This window comes from Mus musculus, chromosome 6, assembly GCF_000001635.26.
Source record: "Mus musculus strain C57BL/6J chromosome 6, GRCm38.p6 C57BL/6J".
Taxonomy (NCBI): Eukaryota; Metazoa; Chordata; class Mammalia; order Rodentia; family Muridae; genus Mus; species Mus musculus.
The window spans coordinates 82477897-82505385 of record NC_000072.6 but is presented as its reverse complement, the minus strand read 5'-3'; the positions used below and the strand labels follow the sequence as shown (position 1 = coordinate 82505385).

Below are 27489 nucleotides of genomic sequence, written 5' to 3'. Positions count from 1 at the left end.
GTGGGTGGGCTGGAGAGATGGCTCAGTGGTTAAGAGCACACTGGCTGCTCTTCCAGAGAACCTGGGTTCAATTCCCAGCATCCATGAAGTGGCTCATAGTCATTTCTAACTCCATTTCCAGGGATCTGATGTCCTCTTATGGCCTCCATAGCTACCATGCATACACATGATGCATAGACATAATTGTACGCAAGACACCCATACACGTAAAATTACAAGCAGAGAATTTATAAGAGTGCAATTGTTGACTCACATCAAGCATGCATTTAGACATAGATGCTTCCACCTGCCTCAGAAACTTGTTCACACTTAGCATTGTCATCAAGTTTAGTATGATCTGGTCAAATAAACAGAAAATTGTCTCCATTTTTGGAATATAACTTTTCATATTCTTTCACAAGCTGTTGGGTTTGAGAGTCTTGATTTATTGTTATTAATTAGCTAGAGCTTTTCCATGTTAACTTTAGTAATAGTTTATTTCATAGTTTACATTTTCTTCTATTTTTTGAAGATGGATTTCTTAAGTTTCTTGTTATATAGGATTTAATAAATCTATCTATCTGTATCTCTCTCTCTATCATCTGTCATCTATCTATATATTTCTCTATATATATTGTGTCTATAATTATATCAGAGCCAGCAATCTGTTTCATTTTGCTTTTGTGAGAATCTTTGCTCTATCCCATCTTATTTGGAAGATGTATAGGTTTTAATTTGCTACCAGGAAATCCAGCTTTATGTTTAACCTTGAATTTTTTTCAGAGTGTGTATGAAGAATAATATCCCTGTAGGATGCTAAAAGGGTTAACAAAATAGGCTGTGGTCAAATAAATTTAGGAAACCCAAGATTTAAGCAAAGCGATCAGTCTTCCTGATCTGCAAAATTTCTCACAGTGTAAAGTATGAATGGCAATATGATGAAAGGCAGCAAAACCCCAGGAACACTCCTGCTATAAATCAAGAGCGCAGGAGCTAAGCCCACAATAGGGCATAAGATGCAGCTGTAAAGAAGCAACGAGAAGGCTTGCTGCAGCACACAACAGCAAGGAGAGGTTGTGCGATAAGCTTTGTGTTAAGAAAGAACAAAATAAGAACAAATGTCTCTGCTTTATTAGATGCTATAAACAAAGCTTGGAAGGATAACAGGAGGCTAAGAACAGTGGTTCTGCACAAGGCAGTGGGTGTTGGAGAGGGATAGAAAGATGGTAAGGAACCCTCCTGCCTACCCTTCTATGCTTCCCGCCTTTTAAGCCACATATGCTACTTATAAAAAACCCTAACTTTTGAAAAGAAAAGGGGGTTAAATATATGCAGAGCTCCAGTAGCTCATTTTGGGGCAGGCTTCCATAATGTTTTGAGTTATTCAGGTTTCAAACAAATATGTAATGAGCTATTTTTAGCATATACTAAATGTAGTATTTTATATACTTGGATTTCTCTGGTCTAGGTGTAGGTGTGAAGTATGGTGTGTGAATATTGTGCATGCATATGCACGTGTGGTTTTTGTTTATGTACTTGTGTGTGTGGTTTGGCTAAGAGTGGTGTGTATGTAGTTTGTATGTGCATGGTGTATGGAAGTTTGTGTGTGGTATCTGAGTGTGTGTGTAGTATGTGTGATATATATATATATATATGGATGTGTGTGGTGTGTTCACATATGTGGTGTATGTGTGTGTGTGTACATGATTCCTTGTTTGTTTTCTTTGTCCTTAGCATTGAGTTTTTCAACACCTGGAAGAGCAATTTGCTTCTTGTCATTCTTTTCCATTATTTTGTTGATACCAAAATTACTTACTTTTCTTCAACATTTTTTTGCAATAATATCTCTCTATATCTATCTATCTATCTATCTATCTATCTCTATCTATCTATCTATCTATCTATCTATCCAAAATGTTCCCTTTATTAATCACCTAAAGTTACTTTTGGAGTTGTTTGAAGAACTCAGACCTCTATGGAATTATATTAGACATAGGGGTACATAATTATGTATTTTCTGAGTTTTCCATCTTACAAGACACATTTCTCAAACATTCTCATGAATCATTCAGTACGGTCTAAGACTTCTGGTATTTTCCATTGCTTTTCTACAGATCCTGACTCTTTCCTAATCATTACAAGTCTTCTCGCTTTGTTTCTGCTGGAAAGAGAGCTCTTCGGTTTCTTTTTGGTTCAGGATTGTTTCTGATATGAGCCAATTTTCCTTAAGAGATTAGATATTGCATTTTAACAAACCCTGATGGCATTTATGGAGATGAGTGAGATGCTTTCTCTGACCAATTGAGTTAATAAAACATAATAATAGATTTCCCGATAATTTAATAATCTTATTTGCTAGAAAAAGTCATGCCCAGAAACAATGCATTGCCTTCCTAATATAGCTTTGAAGCTTTTGGTAATTTAAAGATTTATTTATGCTTTTGCATCCTGCATATGTGCATTTGCTTACATGATTTTATGTGTACTACATGCGTGCATGATCCCGTGGAAGCCATAAGAGGGGGTTGGATCTTCTGGAAGTGGAGTTACAGATGTTTGTGAACTATGATGTGGGTTTTGGGACTCGAACTCCTGTCCTCAGCAAGAGCAGCAAGCACTCTTAATTAGCTGTCTCTCCAGCTCCTTGGTGAGTACTTTAATTGGGATGTGTCTATCTACACTTGTAAATGGAATTGGCTTAACGGGTTGCGTCTGGAGACTAATCTTTGCCAGCTGCTTGTATTCAGTTATTCCAAGCGTGTATAGTAAATGATAAGGCTCTCTATATTGTTCTGTACTCCAGAAAGGATTTCCTTGCACAGACTTTTTTCATCCCAGTGACTTCTATAAATACATGGCCAGCATGAATGTACTTTGAGGTGTGTGTGTGTAATGTATGCATGTCTCTGTGCATACATATGCAGAAGCCAGAGAAGGACATTGGAGGTCTTGATCTATCTCTCTTCACTTTATTCCATTGAGACTCTGCTTCTTACTGAACCTGAAGCTAAAGTTGGGACCAGCAAGCTCTATTAATCCTATTGGCTCACTTCCTTGACCCACCACTCACAGTGTTGCGATTACAGATACATATGGCCAAGCCTTGCTAGGGATTTGAACTTATGTCCTAATGTTTATAAAACAAGCATTCTTACTCACTGAGCCAACTTCTCCGCTCCTAAAGACGATTCATGATCAGCATTTTCCTCCCTACTAGTTCCCAGCATGTGCCAGTTTGGTTATTCCTGGTTTTTCAGGCATTTATCTTCTATCTGATTGAGCATTGTGCTCTCAGGACTGTTTAAGCTTCATCTTCTCAGTTGCATTAGAAGTTGGCTGCAGCCTTCCAAAAGAATCCCAAATTAGTGACCCCATCACTTTGACTTTCTAATTAGATGTGGCCAAGGATGTGTCATTTGTACCACTATTAACCTCTGCTGCTGAGGGCTGAGGGCTGTGCTTATCTATGGGCATAAAGGTAAGTATTTTGGAGGCAGTTTGAACGTATATCCATTTAACAAAATGGTAGTAGCTCAGGATGACTCAGAGCTCAGGCCTATGAGTGCCGAGTCATCAGTGTATGGACAGGTTTACAGTGCCAGGCTATGGTCCATACTACGGAGTGGGCTTTGTATCTAATCAGGGAGTAGTTGGTGACCCCTTTAATATTCGTACCACTGTTGCACCAGTGGGTAGATCTTGGCAGTCTAGTCATTACTGTAGAGTTCACAGTGTTCACAGAGTTCACAGTGATGGATAACCTGATTCCCTCAGTAGCCTGCATAGGGTCTTCTGTCACTATGGAAGGCAGCCAGTAGGGAGAAAGCTTCCAGGTCAGAGGCAGCTTGATCTCTCCATGTCCTGTGACCCAACTCCAAAATCTCAAAGGGAGGAGGGGGCACCACTCCTGATACTGAGAATTTTGTTTGATAATCTCTTGTATGCTGGTGAGCATTATCCCCTTCATGGAGAGCAACTGCATTTAAACTTTATATATATTTCTGTTTTATGTAAAATATTATATTCATATAAATATAAACCACACACACACACACACACACACACACACACACACACACACACACACACACATCTTATAAAATACCAAGTTTCCATGTGGCATTTTTAAGCAGTCTTAGTGTCAGTTATCCCCTTTGCATTTTCTCCTCTGTTCTGCTCCCTCATCCTGCTTCCCAGTGAGCCCTGGCCCCATTGTTCTCTTTTCCCCCTCACACTACCTGTGTCCCATTAGTCTTGGATTCCATGCTACTGTTTCTCCTGTAGTGTCAAAGAATTCTTCCTTCTTGGCTTAACAGCTTCTCATCTATTGTGATGACGAGGCTATGGGCCCTGGGCTATGTTTATAAATGCAGTGAGTATGGGGGAAAAGATGAAGCACAATAGCCAAATAATACACATACCCACATTTCTTGGTCAAAGCTTGAAGGAGCTTGGCAAAACAAAACAAAACAAAACAAAATGAAACAAAACCCACTAATCAATCTCTCTCTCTCTCTCTCTCTCTCTCTCTCTCTCTCTCTCTCTCTCTCTCTCTCTCTCTCTCCTGTCTCTCCTTGAAATAATAAAAAGGTAGAAAATTTCAGAAGTTCTTCAGAGGTGTGTTTTCTAATATTTTCTTTTACTTTTCTGATCTCAATCTCTGCCAAGCACTGATTTTTTTCAATTGTTGTTATTAATAAGTAAAGAATACAAATGTAAAATTTTAGCTGATTCTGACGATAGGTTTTGAAAGAAGAGAAAATGTCATATTGACAGTGTCATAATTTTCAAAAGAGATTTAAATTTTTTAACCCATTTGAGTGTTTGCTTGCTTGCATGTATGTTCACTATGTGCATGCAGTGCTCCTGGCTACCAGAAGAGGACACTTGGCTCCTGAAACTGGAGCCATCTCTCCAGCCCCAGCAGTGCCATAAGTTTATAGTTTCTTGTTAGAACGGGTGCAGATGTACACTTATGTTGGTTAATACATCCATGCTCACTCACATGTCCACAGCAGTTCCAAGTATTTTATCAAGAATGATACTACTTTCTCACATAATCTCCTTTGAAGACTACAGGGAGTATATGGATTCAGATTAGACATGTCTTACTTAAACTATACCACAAAGTTATGGACATAGCGGTGTAATTAGCAAGAAAAGGCATATGATCATCATAATAAATGAATTAATGATGCTGAAATCACCCTAGCTGCCTGAATTGCTTGCAAGTCTTTCTCATTTTTCTTCCTCATTGCAGACTTTTTCTTGGTGTTGGTGGTAAGTTCTCCAATGAAGAGACATTAGCTCATTCATCTCTTTTGTCATTCGGGGCATTGCCCTGGTGCCTCCTGGACTGCTGCCACCGTGCAGCCCATACAGCCCAGGCAAGAGTAACCAGCCGTAACAACAGTCCCTTAAAAACTACTGTGCATGTAATGAAAGTGGTGAGGGGAAATGCTTTAAGATATTGACAGCTTTGAGATTCCTAGCAGCTGGGTATATGGAACCTGAAGTGACCACCTCCTGTAGCCAGGCAGGACTTCTAGGGAGGGGAGAAGGACACCAACCACCCATAAAACCTTCAACCCCCAAATTTTCCTGCCTACAAGAGGTGCAAGAATAAAGATGGAACAGAGATTGAGGGAGTGACCAACCAATGACTGGCCCAACTTGAGATCCATCCCATTGGCAAGAACCAATCCCTGATACTATTAATAGTCTGATATGCTTGCAAAAAGGAGCCTAGTCTAAGTGTCCTCTGACAGGCTCCATACAGCATCTGACCCACCCAAGCAGATGCAGAGACCCACACCCAAAGAACAGGCAGAGCTCAGGGAGTCTTATGGAAGAGTTGGGGAAGGATTGAGGAACCCTAATGGGATAGGGGCTCCACAAGAAGACCAACAGAGTCAACTAACTTAAACCCTTAGGAGCTCTCAGAGACTGAACCAATAACCAAAGAACATTCAAGGGCTGGACCTAGGCCTTCTGTACATATGTAGCAGATGTTCAGCTTGGTCTTCATGAGGGTCCGTAGCAACTGGAACTGATTCTGCTGCCTACCTGTGGATCCTGTTCCCTAATGTGGGCTGTCTTGTCTGACCTCAGTGGGAGAAGTTGTATCTAGTCCTGCAGTGACTTGAGATGCCAGAGTGGCTTGGTACCCAGGAAGGACCTCCCCCTTCTCAGAGGTGAAGGGGAGGAGAGAATGTGGGGAGGGGCTGTGTGTGGGGGAATGGGAGTAGGGGACTGTGGTTGGGATGCAAAGTGAATAAATAAATAAATTAATTGAAAAAGACAACCTTTTCTTTATTCTCTCATCTTTTCTCTGTGATGTTTGTTCTAGTGGGTAGAGTTACTTTTGGTCACACTTGAAATCTTTGTCAATACTTTTCAATCAAAGCCACTTTTATAGGACCCCCTGGGTTAGATCACTGTCTTGCTAGATCAGCCACAAGCAGGCTACTGAGTTACTAATTAGGGAAGGACTCAACTGCAAATTAGTATTCATGATGAGCCGAAGCACCCATTTTTGTGACATTATTGCATTGGCATAATTTTCTATTACTGCAGATTGTAAACATCAGCAGAGAACATCAGAAGAAACTCAACTTGTTCTCCTGGGATCCAGGGATGCAGCGAGAAGCAGCCTACTCGGAAGTTAAGTTGTCTACCTATCATATCTACTTGTCTAACATGCATTGATTTATTATCTATCAATCTATTAACTATCATCATTTTTATATATCTAGCTATCCATCAACTAATCATCTACCTATAATATATCCGTTTCAATTATCATCTACCAACATATTTATCATCTATCATCTCTTTATATATTTTAGATATATATCATCATAATTATCTACTATGTATCTATCTATCTATGTATCTATCTATCAATCTATCATCTATCTATATACATCTATCTATCTATCTATCTATCTATCTATCTATCTATCTATCTATCTATCTATCATCTATTTGTCTATCTATGTATCATTATTTATCTATGTTTATACTCCCTTTCTCTATCGTCTGTCTATATTAGCTATCAATCAGCCAAAAAATCATTGTATCTAGATTTCTATTATTTTTCACATATTCACATCATGTTGTAAAGATGTGCTTAATGACATAGGAAATCATTTATGGTATCAGAATGATATAGTTATAAAGTATATGTGAAAGTCTCTGAGGAATTATGAAAAGATATTACAACTCATTCATGACAAAAGGCCATACATTTTAGCGTTAATGAAATGCCATATTTCCCCTACCAGGTAGGAAAAATCCCAAAGCTTTAACAATATATTTTGTGGGTATGCAGTGGAGGAGTGAGGACTCCCACACATTGCTAGTGAGAATGTACCTTGATGCAATTCTGTGTAGACAACTGCTCATATTCCACCATTGATTGTTTGTACTTTAGACATCCTTACAAGATAGATGTAGGTGACATAGCCAAAAGTTGGAAACCATCCAATTCCCACCAATTAATGACTGTAGAAATGATGGTGTTCTCAAATAAGCAGAGAAGCCCTTTGTGTGTTGGCACAGAAATATTTCAAGACTTGTTAAGATATAAACAGGCTGCAGAATAATATGCACAATAAGTTGCCTTTTGTGAGATGATATTTGTGCTGAATCATATGAATATGTCTCCTCAAAAAATGAAGAATAGTATTCATCTGGAAGAACTTTCATCGGTGTATATGCAGTGCAGCTCTTGTCATCTGGAAGAATATTTGTCAGTGTATATGCAGCGAAGCTCTTGTCAACTTGACACAAACTAGAGAAGTCCACGGAGAGGGAAACTCAACGAAGGTAATGCCTTTCTGCCTCCAGATTTCTGCCTGACTTCCTCGACTGTAACGTGAAAGCGTAAGCTGAATAAACCCTTTCCTCCCCAATCTGCTTTTAGTCATAGTCTTTATCACGAAAATAGAAACAAAGTAAGACATCAGGGTAGTTGGAACAGGAGTCCATAGAGCTTAGAGAGTCATAGGAACGTCTATTATACTCCATAATATGTTCATCTTTTAAAATGAAGAATAAAATTGTAACTGATTTTTCAGAAGTGAACATCTGTACATGTGCATATTTTTGAGGCCTGAAGTCTCCTGTCCACCAACAAGAGCTGTGGCCCTTGTAGAGACAAGAGTTTATCTTATCTTTCTTTAGCTAGTTGGGAAAACTCAAGGTGAAGTGACTCATAGAAGTTAGCATTGCAAAAACAAGAGGTCTGGTAGGTGACAGAATAGGCGAGGATCAGTCTGCTGTGATTTATTTAAAGGCAAGTTTTTGTAAGGAGCATCATCATAGACAGAGGCTACACCTCAAAAGAAAATCTCTCCTACTTATTCTGGGTAGAATATTTTGGTTCATTCTAGAGAAAACATCTTTTTAATAGCTTGCAGCAATAAGAATCTTTGTATTACATTTAATTTTAGGTTGAAATTATGAAATATACAGTGCCCAAAGTAACAGATGACCTGTCCTTACATCCTTTAAGCAAACACAGATGCCACAATCATCAAGTTCAAGAAGTACAACCACAGTGTCCCATCAGAGGAACCCCAGGGGCCTCTTCTCCATCACACCCCTGTCCTTTCTGCAGGAGAAACTGGGACTTTTGCTCTCAGGGTGTCACTTCCTTGCTGGAATTCAATATTCTTCTAACTCATTCGATATTTCAAGGATGCCACTTTGTTATGCTTATTCTAAAATTTTGTAAGAGCCACCCACAGAGCATCATTTTGCTGGGTTTATTAGTGATACAGGGTGCATCATTAAAACATATTTACATATGAGGTCTCTCCAGCTTAGGTGAGTATGAATAGTGCTGCCTGAGAAGGTTGCTCTCTGCATTCGGTTCATAGATGCATGAGCTTTGCTGGGGTAATTCACTATCACTGAAGGAAATTTCTGGGCATGCATAGCTTCTCTTTCTCTAGATATGATTAGATCATTTTACAATGTGATTTTGCAAATTCAGATTTTTTTTTCCTAGCAGCCAACAAAAGTTTTCATTGTTTCCATCTTTGTAGAACTTAGAACATTCAAATTGGGTCAAGCCATCAGCTAGTCTGAGGGTATGTTTCATGACCTCCTTGTGGTTTGAATTTCTGTTTTTCATGCACACTAAATTAAGTTAAATGTCTCTTTATAAACCAATTGAACATTAGAACTTACTTTGTAGCGTGCACGTTTAATACTTAGTCTTCTTTCTTTATCCTGAGCTACCTGTCTTTCACAATTCTTCACTGAATTTGTGTATTATCAAAGGATCTGCATGATGTTAGCTTTGGAAGGTCACCATGTAGGCAGAAGGCATTTATGATATTTTACACAATACTTCTATGTAATTAACTTCTTGGTACAAACGATCTATCAGAAATGAAGCCTAAGCACCTGCTTAGCCTCCTGTCTGCCTGGCAGCCACCTGACTGGTGAATGGTGCTGATATCAGCAGTCAGCATTCATTAGACCTTTGCTACATGTGGGACCCCTACACTTCATGTGAGTTATTTGCTTCTTATATTAGTGACTTGTCTTGTTGGTGTGACAAAATGTCTGGGGAAAAAGCAACTTAAGAAGGAAGGTTACTTTGGCCCACACTGTGAGGAGATATAGTCTATTATAGAAGAGAAAGCATACAGTCAGAAGCCCAAGGCAGTGGTCACTTTGCATCTATAGCCAAGAAGCAGAAAGAGATAAATGCCCACACTCAGCTTTCTTTCCTTTTAAATCCAATCCTGGATCTTAGCCCAGGGCTTGGTACCACACATATGCAGGCTGGGTCTTCCTTTCTCAGTTAAACCTTTCTGGGAACTCTCTCCCCCCTAGAGATGTGATTTCATGGTAAGCCTAGATGTTGTCAAACTAGCTGTTAGGATTAACTATCACACTTACTTCTCCTAATACTTCCATATGGAGTGTACTAGCAGACACGAAGCCTTAGACGAACTGACTCTTAATGATTGAACTGGAAGGTGATAAGGCTGGGGGATGACCTCATTGAACAGGAGCCACCTGTTCATCCCAATGCCTCAAAACAGAGTTTCCATCTGATATCAACATTAGGATTATTATGTACTATGGAAAGTACAATCATTAGTTCTAAAAAAGAGAATATAAACATGTTAAAATCCAAGCCTCTAGAAATATAGCACCAAACATTATAGAGGATAACAACACACAGAAAAGAACACTTAATGTGGAAACTATTATGCTCTTGAATTATGTTTGTATCATAGTCAATGTATGGATGGATGGCAAATAGGTTTTTTTAAATTTAGTATTAGAAAACAAAGGTATTATATATCTCTTGAGTAAATAATCTCAAATGCTCACAATAACCATTTCTAATAACCATTAACTTGACAAAACCTAGAATCATTCAAAAAAAGATCATGATTAAATAATTATCTTTATGAGGTTGGCCTGTCTTTTGAGGATTGTCTTGATTGTGTTAATTGACATGGAAGGGCCCAGCCCACTCTGGGAAGCACCATTCTCTAGGCACATGGTGGAGCTATGTAAGACAGCTGAGTATTAGAGAGCCAGAGAGTGGGCCAGCAAGCAGTGCTCATCTGTGATTCCTGTTTTAAGCTTCTGCCTCGAGTTTCCTCAGTGATGTACGGTGACCTGCGAGCATGAGCCAAATAAACCCTATCCTTCTGGAGCTGTCTATTGGTCAGAGTGCTTTATTGTGGTGACAGACTGAAGTTAGAACAGTAGCTGTGTAAAATAAACAGTGACAGCAGACCGACCCACACAGCCGTGACACCTCCTCCCTCTTGAGTTCTCAAAACCAGGAAAGATGATAGTCCCACTGCATTGTGTTGAGCCTCAAAGGAAATTTCTAGTCATTAATAAACGCAAATCAACAAGATGTTCTCCAGCAAGTCTCTAAGTATCACTGTTTGTTGACTAAAACCCCACAGTTGTGTGGGAAGAGCAAGCTATTCAGAGTTCAGCTTTAAACTTGTAAGAATAAAGAACTTGTGTGTATCTTGAAAGGTAGCTCGGTTTTGTTTTTGTTTTTATGAGGTATTTTAACAGAGGTATTTTTTTCCTTGCTTGGAGGAAACCTGGCTGGGTCCTGTTCACAGGTCTGTACATTTGGTGGACCCATACCCTTTGTCCCACTGAGACCTTGCTCGTATTTGTAGCTTCCCCAGAAAGACTTATTTTACAGCATCTTCCTATAGGATGAGCATTCACCCTCCACTGCTTCGTGGATCAGATGTGTTTGTCCGTGACTGGAGAGCCAAGTCTCAGTCTTAGGCATTGCTCCCTGGCAAGCCACTCTCCTATGCTCCGTGTAACAGACACACCAGAGGGGCTGTGTGACAGGCTTTGGAAGTCTCAGATCTAAGTGGCATGACAGATACCATGCTTTATCTTAGCATTTGTTAAATTTAAAGGCCACACAATTACACTGTTGTCCAGTGAATTCCGTTCATAAGTCCCGTTTGACATTTGCTAGTTTACAACTGGAGACATGCCTCATTTCATCTGATACTCATGACGCTCATTTACAGGAAACAGTATTTTATTTTCTTCCATTTGAGGAAAGATGAGACGTTGTGATCACACAGCTAGTGGCAATTCATATTTAAAAATCTCAGTTCTTCAGTTTCTAGCATCAGTATTGTTTTTGATTCGAATAACAATCCTGAGTTTGGACAAATTCAGTGAGTTTTCCCAAAGACCCAATTTATCCTGGTTCTCTCAGTCCACAAAAATTGATGTTTATATAAGTTTCATATCACCCTTTAGCTGGGTGGAACAAGGTAAAGAATAAGGAATTTTGGTGTTGCCTCCAGGGCAAGAAGCATTAGGGAAAATTCCTAAGACATCTTGTAAAAGACTGTTAGTGACCAGCCCTCCTCCTACAAGACAAGCAGGCTTGCTTGTCGGTGTTCTGCAACCCCTAGACACTAAGAAGTCCTCAATGCTTGTATCTTATCGGGATATCTCATTTCTCATACTATAAACTGCTATGAGAGCCTTGGATTGATGCTTCCCTCGAGACAGCTTATGAGCTAAGAGATTCAAGGGTAGTGACATTGTTTAGGAGGAAGAAAGGGGCCAGGGAGTGGGGCTGTGGTATATAGGAAAGAGGGGTTGTCTATTACATGTATCCTATGGTACCAGCTACCACATGAGTGATGGCCACTTAATTTCATTAGGAAATTGCAGACAGTGTGAAACACATGCTGCAGAGGGATTGTATCAGAGGGAGAGGAGCAGGTCATTGTTGAGAGAGATTGGAGTGGAGACATGCCCACCTTCCATCATGCTGTGCCTGGTACAGTGACATCACAGAAACATAGATCCTGGCAAGGAAGCATCTAAGACAAAAGGCCCAGGAAGAATGGTGGAGCACTCAAAGATCTGTTGTTTCAGGAACCTGGGATGTACCTGTCATGGCAACTAGGTCTTACTGATCTTAATAAGTCTTTCACAGTATTAGGGGGCACCATCCCCTAATAGTGGTAGACATATCAACACCATGTCAGAGCAGTGGATGTGAGGAAGTCAGGCAGACACGTGCGAAATCTTCACTGAGACAAGAATAGAGAAGTAAAAAGGAATGGGTTAGGACAAGGAAGGTTCTGCACAGCACAGAGCAGCTTCCACGCTGATCACACGCCTAGCAAATCTCTACTCACGCTTTCTCGTAAGTCCTGTTGGGATGTTCTGGCCACTCAATCATGCACACTACTCTGCTGGGCATGGTCTCTGTGGTGGAGTAGTAGCCCTGTGGGAAGGCCAGCAGGAGAGCCAGGACCCAGATGACAAAGATGACCACTTTGGTAGCAGTGGCCGACAGCCGGGGCTGAAGAGGGTGGATGATGGCCATGTATCTGCAGAACGGAAGAAAGGACAATGTTCTGTCATTGTGTGCTTTTCCTGCCCACAGAAATGCCCAGAAACCCACTGGTTTACAATATTTGGGTTTGTCTATGTATAGAGGTCAGGAGCCAACCTTCAATGTCCTTCCCCAGAAACCATCTATGCAGTCTTTTGAGACAGACTCTCTCTGGACCCTGGGGCTCAGCAATTAGGCTAAGCTAGCTTAGCCATAGCTAAGCTACAGGGATCTGCCTGACTCTGCCTGCATAATGCCAGGATTATAGGTGTGCACCACCATGCTCCAACTCTTCCACATGAATTCTGGGGATTAAAGTCAGGTCCTTTTCAGGGTGGGTGGGGGAGAACTTGAGGGATGGCACGGAGGTTAAGGCCTCATGCTCTATATCCATGGATACTGAAGTTTAGATCCCAGCACCTATGCAACAAGTTGGGTGTCTCCACAAATGCCTGTAACTCTAGGTCCCAGGGGACTGGGTGGAGGATGATTGCTGGGGTGGCTTCCATCCTGGCCAAGTTATGAGCTCTGGGTTCAGAAGAGACCCCGCCTCAGTGGACTAACTCAGGTCCTCCTGTTTCTACAGGAGGCACCCAGTGACTCGGAGCTCAGTGACTGGGCTCTCTCCCATGGCCCCTCTCAGTGATTATTTACAAGTATTGCCTGAACTACTTTTTCTGGTCTATCCTTAGACTATCTGACTTATGACACACAATGTTAAAAACTCATAAGGAATGTCAGATAGAGTTTTCAAAAGTTAGGAACCCATCTAGCACTGTTCTCAGAAGGATTTTCATTATTGACATGCCTGTAGTGCATATTGGATGGCCAAATACGTGTCAGCGGCTTACCAAATGAGAAAAAAATGACATGTTGTAAGTTCTTCCAACATCAGGAGTTTTATCCTTGAGGCTAGAAAGATGATTCAGTGGTTAAGAGTCTTTACTGTTCTTCCAGATGACCTGAGTTTGGTTCTTAGGATTTGCTCACAACTGGCCGTTACATCATTCCAGCTCTAGGGGATCTGATGCCCTCTTCTGGCCTCCTGGGGCAATTGCATTTATATGTACATACACTCACACATATATACTCATACAAATTCATAATTAAATAAAATAAACAGTAAAAAAGGAATCCCCCCCTTTCCCTCCTGGTGACAGAGACTGAACCCAGGACCTTGTTCTTGTCAGGCAATTGCTCTATACTGAGCTACATCCCCAGCCTTCTCTTATGCACTGTTGGGATTAAGGGACACTGCTGATAGGAATACAGGTAGGCACTACAGAAGAGGTCTCAGTCTGCAAAGCTGTGCTATGATGGCACCATGAGGTGACATGGCCTTGTGACCCTGCAGCTGTTTCAGCTTGTGGAAACATGCGAATGCTTGCATAACAATTAAAAGGCCAGATGCATTTTCAGGCTACATCCTCCTTTGACAGAGTGTGATTGCAGCTGGTTTAAGAGTTCTTACGCAGCATTATAAAAGCTTAGCGATGAGCTGGGTATGTATTAAGGGCTCGGCTGGGAGAGTGGCGTCAGCTCTCACCTGGGCGATGGGGTGTGATTTCATGAGGAAACCCTAGACACAGTGTAAAACACAAACCTCAAAGGGATTGCACCAGAGGGAGGGGAGGGGCAGGAGGAGAAGAATGAGGGAGAGAGAGGAGGAGAGGGAGGAGGAGAGGGAGGAGGAGAGGGAGGAGGAGAGGGAGGAGGAGAGGGAGGAGGAGAGGGAGGAGGAGAGGGAGGAGGAGAGGGAGGAGGAGAGGGAGGGGGAGAGGGAGCTCATTGCTCTGCTCCACTAGTAACTTTTGAGACCTTTTGGGATGGAGACACGCCCACCGTCTGTCATACATAGGCGCTGGGACCTGAACTCCAGTCTTCATAGTTATAGAGTATGAGACCTTAACACAGATATTTACATTACAATTCATAACAGCAGCCAATTTACAGTTTGCAGTAGCAATGACAATAATGTTGTGGTTGGGGGTCACCACAACCTGAAGACCTGTACTAAAGGGCCACGGCATTAGCAAGCCTGACCTGAGAACCATTGTCTTAGAAAGTCAGCCATTCTGGGGTCCCCTCACACCTGTGGTCTAGATTTAAAGATGTCACCCTGATAGGCTGTCCCCATGTCCAAAGCTGTGTATAGCTTCTGAGGTGCCAGGTGCCACAGAGCTCTGAGGCAAAGACAGGACAATCTGCACTTCATGTCACACAATGATCCTGCCTGTCCCTTTGAAAAGGTATTCCTGGTGTGTATTTTTCTTACAAATTTTATTGATCCACTTATTTAAAATGTGCACTTTCCCTCTCAGAGTGGGATGGTATTTTACAAATTCACTGGGGTCTAAACATTATCTGACAGCAGGCGTTTTGGTTTTTGTGGGGCAGGAAGTCCGATGCCGACTTCAGCCATACACAAACATCTGTACAGCTGTCAGCTGACTCCATAGAACCCTGGGTAATTGTTTTACTGTATTCTCTGATCTCCCAGGAACTCTGGTCAAGAACTGGGGCCAGGTTACTAGTAGAGTAATTTCAGGCAGTATCTCCTGGATGCAGAGCACTGGCCTCCCTTCAGGAGGCTACAAGCATCTCTCTCCAGGAGAGCAGGCACGTTCACAAACAACCATAATCACAAGAGCAGACAAGTGACCTCAAGTGGAGATTGGATCAATACCTCAACACCTTAAGAGTGTTGTGGAGGCAGAAGCCTCCAAATGGTAGGTGGCCTTAAAGATTTGGGCTAAGCCTGGACAGCATCCTGCTCTGAGGTTGGAGCTGTCTCCTTCTGGGTTGGGATTAGGTCTGTCATTCTGGAAGGTTTGATAGTTTGATTTGGACAGAGGCTTAAAACTTTAGCTTTCTCAGTCATAGGTGCTGGGGTCTGGGTTTCCCTTTTCTGGGTTGTATGTAAGAACAAGGACTGTGGCAATGCTCTACATGGGGAAGCAGGATGTCCGGAAGATGCCTCAGGCTAGCCTTTTCATAAACATTAAGAAGGGATGATGGGGTTATTAGAGGTGGCCCTGTCGGTGAAGCACTTGCCATGTAAGTATGAGGGTTTGGGAGTGAGATCCCAGAAGCCACATTAGGAAGGGGGCATGGTGGCACACACATGAAGCCAGCATGGTGAGGTGAAGACAGGAGAATCTTTGAGGCTTCACACTGAGAGAACCTGCCACGGAAACAAGGTGAAAAGATCCTAAGGAATGACTTCTGTGGCCTCTACGTGCCCATGCACACACACAAACACACATGCACCCCCACCAAAGAATAAAATTAAAACATTTAAAAGGAAAGAAATTGTGAAACCCCAGGAATTCTGCATCTTTCATCAAGATTTCCTGCCTCATCTCCAAAGCTGTGGAGGAAGCCATGGAGCTGTCCTATCTCTTCTAGCCCTGTGCAGATGTCCACCCTCACTGGCAGCTGTGTACTCCCAGGCTTTGAACTAGAGAGAGAGAGACCCACAGGGGAGCATGCAGTAATTACAGCACCCTCTTTTAATATGATCTCAGATGCAAGGTTTTAATTTGCTTTTAACTCAGGATAAATGCTCAAGCTTAAATAAAGGAATCCCATTGGCCACCTCCAAACTGGTGACATACCACACAGAATCGAATGTGACTATGCTTTGGGGGGAGGTTTGCATCGGTGTACTGGCCAAATGTCCCCAGATGGGTGGCAGAAAGCCATATTTTATCTTTACTACAAAAATTGCTGCTTGGAAGCCCATTTCAGTCAACTCTGTGCCATTCTTTTAGACTAGCAGCCATTTTGGTGACAAATGAGTGAATTACCTATAGAAACGCCAAGTTAGCATCAAAGATTGGCTTTTAAAAATACATGTTTTTGCTTGTCCAAACCTAGTTATATATTTCTCCTGCTTCCTCCTTTTTCTTCTTCCTTCTCCCCATCTGCCTCTGTGACTTTGGGTCTGCATCTGTCTCAGTCTCTCCCTTCTCCTCTCCTGTGGATTGTGCAACACACTTTTTTCTTCTTTACGTGGTAGTTAGCCTCAGTTGAACAACCCACATAACTTAGGTATTTTCTCCCCTACACTGCATCATTAGCTTGTGTCACATTTACGTACAGTGCCTTTATCTGGATCCACCCTCAAAACCTCCTTTTTATTTGATTATAAGATATTACCATGTAAGTGCTTCAAGCCCTAGGAAAATACATTTAATAAATATTTATTGACTGTTCCATGCTCATGGGACACCAAGGAAGCCAATTAAATGTCTTTCTGCCTTACACATTAATCACCAGACTGCCGGAGCCAGGGGTCCAGAGGCTGCGAAGCGTGTAGGCTATGTTCTTGACTTCGGGTTTTCTCTGCCTCATAGAAGCCTGTCAGCTCTTACTGGAGCTGCGTGTGACCTCCTAGCTAAAATCTGGAGGTGCAGTTCCTTTTGGTGATAATGTTTTATAAAAAGAAACCTCGAGGAAGCATCCTCTTAATCTGGAAAAGTGTAACACTGCATAGTTTTGTCATGGATAGGAAGATCTTTTCTCCCCAGCAGCTCAGTCCTGACTTCCTGTTAGTCTAGCCCCAGGCCACTGGGCAGAGGATTGTCCCTAAAACCAAACCCTTCACCTGAAATCAACTCAGTCACCCCTCATTCTTTTCCAGCATGGTAATTAATTCTATGTCCCTGAGTTCGGATGCCCAGAGATAGAGTATGACTGTAGATCAAAGGTTAGCAAACTTCTATAATGATTGGAGAGCAAATACAGGTTTCAGGGTCCATTGTTTTCCTCATTGCTATGCAACCCTGCCATTGTGGTGTCAAAACAGCCACAGATGGGAAGGAAACTGTTGGATATAACTGTGCGCCAGTAAAACTTTATTTACAGGGAGATTGTGGGCTGGATCTGAGCTTCGTTGTTTATGGAGAGTGAGGAATAAGAGGAATTAGAACAACAGGGTATCATCTTTAGAAACACGTTTCACCTTCACCAGGGCATGCACAGAGTGAAGTCAACACACATCAAGTCTGTCACCAAGAGGATGGTGATCATCTTCTGCGGAATCCTGTCCCCATCTGAGCACACAAGTCTCTCAGGGGAGGACTGTTTTGATCTCAGTCTTTTCCTGTCTGGCTCTGGCTTCAGTCCATAGCCTGGCTCCATCATCCTTGCCTCTGAAGAAGGATCTGATGAGCATCTTCAATGCTCTAGATATCACTCTGTGCTGGCCACAGCTCACTTATTTTCCTATTTGCCTGCCTGTCTTCCCCTTCTGTCTTCCACAGAAGAGTTCCTTTAGTGTTTGGGATCTAGTAATATTCAGTGAATACTTACTGAGTAAATAAGTATGCAAATTTCTTGGCATATATAAGGGACCCCTTAAATAGTTGATTAAAAGCAAATTCTAAACAGACATATATGCTATAGCTTTATCATTCCCAATCTGAATAGGTGCATGACTATTAAATGAGAATAATCATTGCTCAAAATATTTTCTATTAGATGGGTAGCCAAGAGCATCCTGTAGGAGTGACCCTACTGGTCTCTAGTCCTTGTATATTACCATCCTTTGATTTTCTATCCTTTGACAATTTTCAGTATTTGTCCATTGACTAACACGTGCACAGACAGTATGCTGGGAGCCACACAGGGGTCATCTTCTGTTAGATCATCTTCTGGAATATCTTTTCTGAGAAAGTGCCCCATCTTTCCTCCTTCCTTCCTCCTCCCATTGCAAAGGACACAGCTCTTTTAACTAGAGGTCATTATTATCTCATCAGCTAAGAGTTTGATCTGGGCCATTATTTTTATCAATGAACTACAGAGATTTAAATTAGAAAGTTGGCATGACTCTCTAAATTAAATTTCATAAAGCAATTCAAGCCTTTAGATAAAGTCATAGCTATAGCCAAAGAGGCCTTTGGCTGGTCCCCAGAGGTGGTACAAAGATCACAGACCATGAAAACATTTCCAGAGTCCCTCAGGTGGGGACAGATTCTGTGCCCATTCTGTAAGGCACGTGTTTCTTAGTCCAGTGGTCCATCAATGACTTACTTCAAACACTGCCAGCAGATAGGAGGGACACCACCAACAAGAACAAAAGAAACGGATGTGAGGCAGACGGGATTGAGAACCTGTGACAGTCTGAGGGGAAGTGGAGCGAAGGATAGGATGCAGCCTACTGTTGCTGGAGATTCCTGCTTTATGTGTGGTCCGATCGGGCTCCGTGTGGTTCGAAGAAGAGTCAGATAAAGAGTCCCCAGGCCATTGGGGAACACAGTATCTACTGTAGAGAGCAATGAGAGGAGATGATCTGAGACCCCACAGGCAAGGGACCAGTTCTGGAGCCTATTTCCTAAACCACTGACATCTGTAGAAAGCTCTCCCATCCTTTAAACATGCATGCTCAGGCCAACGTTTTGTCTTTTGGGAAACAATTTGGGTTGCTTTAGAATTGTATAGCCTTCAGCTGACTGTCCTCCCTTGTTCGTGTTAGCTGTGGCTCCTTACTCCATCCTCACGTTCCATCTTCCAAGAGAATAATCTATGTTCCTGTTCCGATCACCAGACTGTCCTCATCCCCAGGACACTGCACACCCATCTCCCAATCTTCTGGGAGCCTTGGGTACTCAACAAAAGCTTGCCTGCTTGCAGGAGACTTTACCCCTGTCCTTTCAGCAGCTTCTAGCCACCAGTTCCTCGTAGAGCTCACAGACCAGTCTGAAAGAGGCAGAACGCAACGGGCTGGAGGTGTGAACTGTGTGTCCTTTCCTTGAGGAATCCTGCAAAGCTATTTTGGAACATAAGACACAAAGCTGGGCTAGATAACCTGCTCTGGTTGGGAAAGTGTAGAAGGTGACCCATTCAGGTGACAAAGACACCTCAAGTCAGATGTGATTGATTGGGAAAACGCAATGAAATCCAAAACCAAACCAAGTCTAACCTGAGCCTCTTTGCCAGCAGTGGTGGACCAGGCACCAATGGCGGCAGCAGCCTCTGCAATACACAAAGGTCTCTTATCTGCTATGTGAAAGAAACCCGTGATTTTGTATAACCCTGTTTACAGTGAAGCTCATTATCCTGCATAATAACTTAAAATGAATAAAAATAGGGCAAATTGGGGTGGAGGCTGGGGAGATGGCTTAACCGAGCACCCTCTGTACAAGTGTGAGGCTCTGTGCCTGGATCCCCAGCACCAATGCAATAAGTTGAATAACGTAGTGGTGTGTTATGTGTGTCTGCTGGGGAGACAGGCAGATTCCTGAGAGCTCATTGTCTAACCAGGCTAGCCAGCCAGGCCAGGGAGCTCTCAGCTCAGAGTCCCTGTCTCAAAAAAATAAATAAAATAAATAAATAAAAAAATAATGTGGAGAATGATCAAGGAAGACACTGAACATCAATCTCTGGCCTCCGCCTAGATACACACCTGCCGGCATACTGGCAGGCATAAGCACGGGCACACACATATACATCATACATACAAAAGAACAAAAATCATACCTTATATGTGAAAGAACATATCAAAGTGACACATTATTTCCTTCACTACAATATTAGAGAAAAATAGGATAAAAATAAATCCCATACCTCAGGGTTGGCTTGAAGCCGAGGGTGGGGAGCTTAGGTAGGGTGAGAAGGCTCGGCCAGGTTTTGTTTTTGGCCTTTTTCCTGTGTGCAAAGACAATGGAATGATGTATTCACTCTTGTGGGAGTGCATTCATAAATTGTCCAGTCACTGGAAATCACTAAGGAAGTTTTCTAAAAGTTTGCAAGCAGAACTATGCTATAACCCAGTCATACCACTTCTTGGCATTTCCCCAAAGGATTCTAGGTGAGGGACAATCAGCGTTTTGACATTGTAACATAATGTTGTTATCTGTAAGTGTATGGGACAACATTGATAGTTGTGCAGGAATACATGTAGCCTAGCCAGTACAGGTTGGACATGCCTACCCAAGTCAACACATCACAGAGACCTGCACACCCGTGTCAGTTGCTGAACTGTTCACAACAGCCAAGTTCTGGAATTGACCTGTATCTGCCAGTAGATGAACAAATAAAGAAAACATGCTATGTATGCACAATAGAATATTTTCATTTGTAAAAGAAGAAAATGAGATTATGTTATTTAATGAAAAATGGACACTACCAGAGATCATCAATTTCAATGAAATAAGTTAGATGCTAAAAGACAAAATTCCATGTGTTTTTCCACTTGTGGATCCAAACACATGTGTATACCTGTGGGGTGGTGTGTGTGTGTGTGTGTGTGTGTGTGTGTGTGTGTGTGTGTGTGCAGCAGAGGGGAGTTAGGAAACGCCCCCTCCTCTGGTCTCAGTTTGAAGGTTCTAGTCAAACAACCTGCTGGCCATTGCATCTCTGATGGCTGCTTTTTTTTTTTTCCTTGGGGATTTCACACTTGAGTCAGGGATTGGCACTAAGGGTGTTGCTATGTTCTTTACAGAAGTTTCTGCTGGGCTGCATCCTTCCAGCCCACAGGAGGATGCTGCTAGGACACACTCTGCTTCTTGGTGGCACTTCCACTTTGAGACTTGGAACTGAAGATGAGTAGGAGGTCTGGGGCATGTCCAAGAGGCTCCATGCACAGAAAGAAACCTGATGGTCAACCTTAGCTCCACAGGCAGAAGAAACAAAGGAAGAACTGTGGATTTTACTTCCTTGATATTTTAATTACTATTTGGGGAAGAGGACATCTAGATTACCTGATAATGGAGGGAAGATCCCATCCTCCCATCCAGGGCTCCTTTCCCTATTGTCACTGTGCTCTGGGGCTCTGCCACTGTCAGATATTGAACTACCTCTCTAGGTAGGCTCACATTCTGTACTTGCAGCCTTGAGAGGACCCAAGTCCCCAGGCCACAAGGTAGCAGGGTCCATGAGAAGGCTGGGAAATCATCAGTATGGTGACCTGCTGAACAAGAAGTCATCCTGATATGGAGTGTATGACTGACTTGGGCATCCTTGCACATCACATTCTTGGGTTTTATTATCCAGTGTAACTCTACAATGATTGATTGACTCATTAACTTTCTTGTTAAAATGAAGTGGTTTTTGTTTTTTCATGTTTAATGAAAAGCAAATCCTGGATTTCTGCTTTTCCATAGTTTCTGATGAATGGGTAACAGACACACAGCAGTGAGACTTTTAACTTCCATGGATTCAAGATGTTGCTATAGGAAGCGAAAAGACAAGGCTGGTGAATATGAACCAGCATTGACACCACAAAGCTAATAGATAGGGAGGGTGAAAGGGGTGCAGTGGAGGCCAGAAGTCAGCTGCAGACACCCTTCTGCAGGACAGTTCTCCACCTTGGCTTTGGAGACAAGACCTATTACTGAAACCCCCTGAGGCTCTGGGGTTCTGCTTGGCTTCTCTCTGCCTCCTCATCTCTGGGATTACAAATTCCAGCCAACACATCTGGCTTTTCCTGTGGGTCCTGGGGATTGAACTTGGGACCTTATGTTTGCATAACAAACACTTTGTTTTGACCATCTTCCTAGCCATGCAGGTAGACAAGGCTCCCTGTGCTTGCGAATCCACACTCAGAAAGGTGAAGAAGGAGGATCAGAGGGAGAGGGCTGCTACATACTGGGGCCTTGTTTGCTTGTTAAGGGCAGTTGTTCCTAAAGATACCAAGATGGTGTTCATAAGAAGGGCAGGGAGCATTCTCCCGCCTACCTGAGAAACACGAATTTTTATTTAGATGAAATTATTAATTTTAGTCATTTTCAATTTCAATTTTCCTGTTGCATGTACAAAAGGTCAAGTCATACCCATTAATCCGTTGGCTCAGTTAGCAGAAGAACTTGCCAAAGAGCTAAATGATTCTAATTTTATATCAGAGTCATCAGATTCTTTCAAATAGAAAATCAGCTCATTTCAAAGATGCTTCAGCATGCTTTTAATCCAATTAGTTCTTGGATTCAAAGTTTTTGGAAGGTGAAACAGCTGGCTGTCATTGTGTATTCCATTAAGTTCAAACCTCAGCAGTGGAGATAAAGTCATTTGTTTTCCTGCTGATGAATGCATTGTGTTCAAAATATTGTTTTTACTAAATTAAGGAAGCCTGGGACATAAATAAAATTTTATGTCACTAGGTGGTACATGTAATTTGCAATAGTGTCAAACAAGCTAATGTTTTGTCAATTGAAATAGAAGCTATAGCATTGAAATTTTTAAAAAATGTATTGGTGTTTAGAGCAACTGAACTAATTTATTTTTGTAATATTTCTTATTTGATGAATATAAATTTCTGACTTAGTTAACACTTCAAATGTGTTTGAGCCTTTGACAACCTTGTGAGAATTAACTCAAGTAATATAAAATTAATTCTGGCTGCATGTTCTTTAAAATTAGCCAAAGATCCTTACTTAAAATGTTTTTAAAGAAGAACCACAAAATATTGAATTCTGAATGAATTATGATTTTTTTGATTAAGGTTTATTTTTATCTTACATGTCTATGCCTGAGTGTATGTATGTGGACCCAAATTCACCCAATGATTGCAGAGGCCAGAAGAGGGCATCAGGTACCCCTGGAACTAGAGTTATAGGCATTTGGGAACCTCCGATAGAAAATGAATCTACATCCAATGCAAGAGTAGTAAGTGCTTTTAATCACTGAGCTATCTCTTCAACCCTACATATTATGATTTTTTTAATATAAATATGACAAAAATGTATCAGAATGTGTTTCTACAGAGACAAGAGGAGTGCTAGGCAGGAAAAGCCTGTGTGGCATGCATAGTTTAGTTTTTTAAAATTTGAGAGCTATTTTGACTGAGAAGATTTTTTTCCAATGGATTTCTGTGTGTCCGTAAGTTACCCTCGGTATCAGAGTGCAGGGGTATGAATTGGGAAATCATTTCGCTTTGCAGTTCTTAAATTTGATAAGACATTCAACAAAGAATATAGGAATGCCTTCTCTACTGAGACAATTTAGTTTTACACCCTTAGTTTTATCTCTTAAGTTTAAGGAACATTTAAAACAATTGTTTTATACATATGAGTATTCGCCAGCTTGTACATACAAATGGTTGTGCACCATGTTCATTGCCTTCGGAAGCCAGAAGAGTGCATCCGATACCCTGGACCTGGAGTGAGCCACCACATAGGCCAGGAAACCAAATCCTGGTCCTCTGAAAGAGCAGCTGGTAGGTTCTCTTACCTCTGAGCCATCTCTCTAGTCCTAAGTGCAGTCTTGTGCCGCACTGTTTCATGTCTGTTCTGCATTTGGATAATTTTGGAATTAACCTTCCAGCTCCCAGACTCTTCAGGATGTAGTAATTGCTTGTCTGATGAGCGTCTACATTTTAACTATTGTTTCATTTCCTTTTTGTAATTTTGATTTGCCTTGCACTTTTGATTTTGCTTGCTTACTATGCTTGGCTTGTACACTTATCTGAGAACTCTCTTTCTATCCCAGACTCTTATGGGAGGGGCCTGTTTTCCTCTACTGAATTGAGCACTAACATTAGAGATGGGAGGTTTTCTCTGCTGACATTGGACAGGTAAACCAACAACTTTCCAAATCTGGTCTACTCAAGGTACAGTCATCTATCTCCTGCCTTTGAGAGACTGATTTTTGAACAACCCTTCAAGTGAAGGTCCCAGGCCTTCTCTTTCATTGCAATACGTTTATACAAGGTCACGATCCAGGTCAAGTACTCAGGATAACAAACTGACATCCTTGCTCTGATCCCAGTCACAGAATGTTTACCTTCAGGTCTTGACTCTTAGCAGTCTTCACTTTCTGCCAAGGAAATGTATTCATATAAGGTGATATTTTGAGGTGTGCAAATTAGCATTTCTAGTTAACATCAAAAGCACCCACCAAAACATATTTTTTTTAAAATCAGGGAGAAGTGTTGCTATCTTTTCATTTTTATTATTGTTGTCTAGTTATTCCTGGTTGGGGGATGGTTTTGTGAACTGTGGATTCACAATTACTGTGTCCACAGATCTGGTTACAGTCCAGACATTGGTACTGTCATTATTATTGAATCCTGTCTCAATGTTGTGTAAAAATTGCTCTCCATCACCTCTGATTGGTTAATGAAGAGCTGATCAGCTTCTAACTGAGCAGGAAAGTTAGGGTAGAACTTCTGATTCCAGCAAAGCAAGGGTGAGGGGTCCCAGGTAGAGAGAGGAGAGGAGAGGAGTTGCCATGGTGTGAGGGCTGGAGGGGAAAGACCCAGAGAGTCACCGTGAGCATATGAATGAAGAAGGAGGCCAGGGTCTGACCAAGATGCCACATAACAGGACATGTGGCTGGAAAGTAGGCTGGAAGTAGACCAGAGCAGCATAGTCAGGTTAGAATAGCTCAGTATGTGCTCTGTCACAGTGCTTTGAAGCCTTTAATACATGTACCAGGTCTCTATGTCATTATTTCAGAGAAAGGGCTGGCATAGAAAAGCCCCGTACTTACACATAAATCCCAAGATGAAAAGAAAAGCTCATCTGCACATCTTTAAGTCTTTAAAAGTAGCTCGCAGCTAGCATCCAGCTCGTGGAGCTAATTCTGGCCTCAATTTTACCTGCTTCCCCTGTGTTAGCTTATTTATCATTCACCAACTCTGAGGAAGGCTAATGTCAAACTCTCATTTGCTGGATGAGCTAACTTAACTGAGACTCAGGTAAAACCAGCTTTCCTCTAGCAAGCGGTGCTAGGGCTAAAGCTGAACTTGGCAGCTGGCCTCTGCTTTTAATCAGGAATGATCCAGGACTCTCATTCCCACTGTCACCAGTGTGCACAGCCTTCCTCTCTCTGCACACAGACATTGGGCTTTCCCCTGCACTGATTTCCCATTGATTCGTTCAGTGAGTCTTAATTAACCTCTGTCTGGGTATCAGAGCAGAGCACAGGATGCCAATGTTCTGGAGAGATGGCTGTTTCTTGAAGACACACACACACACACACACACACACACACACACACACACACACACACACGCACGCATGATGATGGCCACATAAGGTACTACCCAGCCATGGAGAGGTACACTACAGTAGGAGCAGCAGCCAGTGTAGACACAAGGCCCTGTGGGCATGCACAGGAAAGTCTTCTCAGTGAGATGACACCTGAAAGCTTTGACCTGGAAGCTTAATTAGGTGAGGGCATGTGTGGGAATCAGCCTGTGGCATACTCTTGGTACGTGTGAATGAGGGGGGCACACGCATGCGTGTGTGTGAGCATGAATGTGAAGGTCAGAGCGGAGCTCACCAAATAGATTAGGCTGGCTTGCCAGGGACTGCTTCAGTCCACTCCCCCAGCATGGGGACTACAAACGCTTGCCATGATGTCTGTCCTTTTAAATATAGGTTCTAAGGTTCAAGGTCAGGCTATTTTCATGTCCCCGAAGTTCACGTACCTCAAATTGTCTGACATCAGAAGGCTACCTGCGTTTGCTGTCCTCCTGCCCCAGTGGATACATCCTAACTAAATGAGTCTCTCTTCCCCCACATTCTTCCCCTGAGATTCTCTCCTCCTATGGCCCAAGAATCAAAGACACCTTGACTACAGCCTGGCTTTCTTTCCCTGGGGTCTATAAGAAGAGACCTAGACGCTGCTTTGTGAGCCTGAACTCTCATCAGGACCCCTGCCATGCTGTCTGTCATTCTGTCTGTAAGTCTATAGTGTTAACAACTCACAATAAACAACTTTTTATCCAAAGAGACAGCAGCTTCAGTGTCTCCCTTGAGCCCCAGACCTGATTATTGATACCTTTCAAATATTACATCCTTTGAAGCTCTGAGTCACCTCACCAGGGACAAGACAGAGCCTTAGTAGCTACTCACAGATTGATGGATCATCCCTTTCCTTTATCAAGCAGGGGGCAAGCAGCAGGCAGAGAGGCTGGCTACTGACTTTTTACTTCAGATGGAAAACTAAGGAAGAAGGTTGGAGAGGAAGGGCAAGGTCAATGGGCCTGGGTGGGGGAAGGCAGAGGCCCATAGAGTACACTAATTTTCAGAGGATAATGGAAGATGATAGAGCCAGGAGTAAACACACAGAGTATCAAGGGGTGGGGGGAAAGGGGTATTTCTAGAAAGGGGTATTTCTACAGTCTTCTGGACATATGATGAGGAAGAACATCATGGTGGAGCAAAAATAGAAAGTAAACATTCCATTACTCTCTGCTTATTGACCACTGTGTCACTGGTGAGGGTGTCCTTCCTGGTCTGGGGCCTCGAGCCTTGGATCCCCCTCTGCCTGAATAAAGCTATGATTTTCCTCTTCCGGTGTAGCTCCCAACACAGCACACAGGTTTTGCCTCTCTCGGTTGGTCTTCCCCCTTGCCTTCCCAGAACCACTTAATCTCTCTTAAAGTGACTTCGAATCTGAATTGCTCTTTATTTTTCCTCCTGAAATGAGGGTTGACGGTAGTTACCGGGCAGAGTGAGTTAACACTCTTCAAGCTAATAGACATGTCAGGTGTAGGTCGCACACAGCAAGGGCTCACACTGCCTTAGCGTTCATGTGCTGTCTCCCCAGCGGTCATGTAACTGACTCTTAGAGCCTCGGTGCCTAGCTCAAGCCCAGGGTACACAGGACACCAGACGTTTGAACCACCCTGTGGCTGGCTGGCTGGATCCTGGGCCAGACGCCCGAAGATGCGAAAC

The 27489-nt window shown here is 42.4% G+C and overlaps 1 protein-coding gene across 4 annotated transcripts in view; it reads right to left on the bottom strand.

Moving 5' to 3' along the window:
• The window catches only part of Tacr1 (tachykinin receptor 1), a 158102-nt gene that overhangs the window by 54719 nt on the left and 75894 nt on the right, over positions 1 to 27489 (bottom strand). For all 4 annotated transcript variants that reach the window (XM_006505863.3, XM_006505864.4, XM_006505865.3 and 1 more), the window contains exon 3: positions 12666 to 12860. In XM_006505863.3, coding sequence (XP_006505926.1) covers positions 12666 to 12860 — 195 coding nt within the window. The remainder of the gene's footprint in view (positions 1 to 12665; positions 12861 to 27489) is intronic.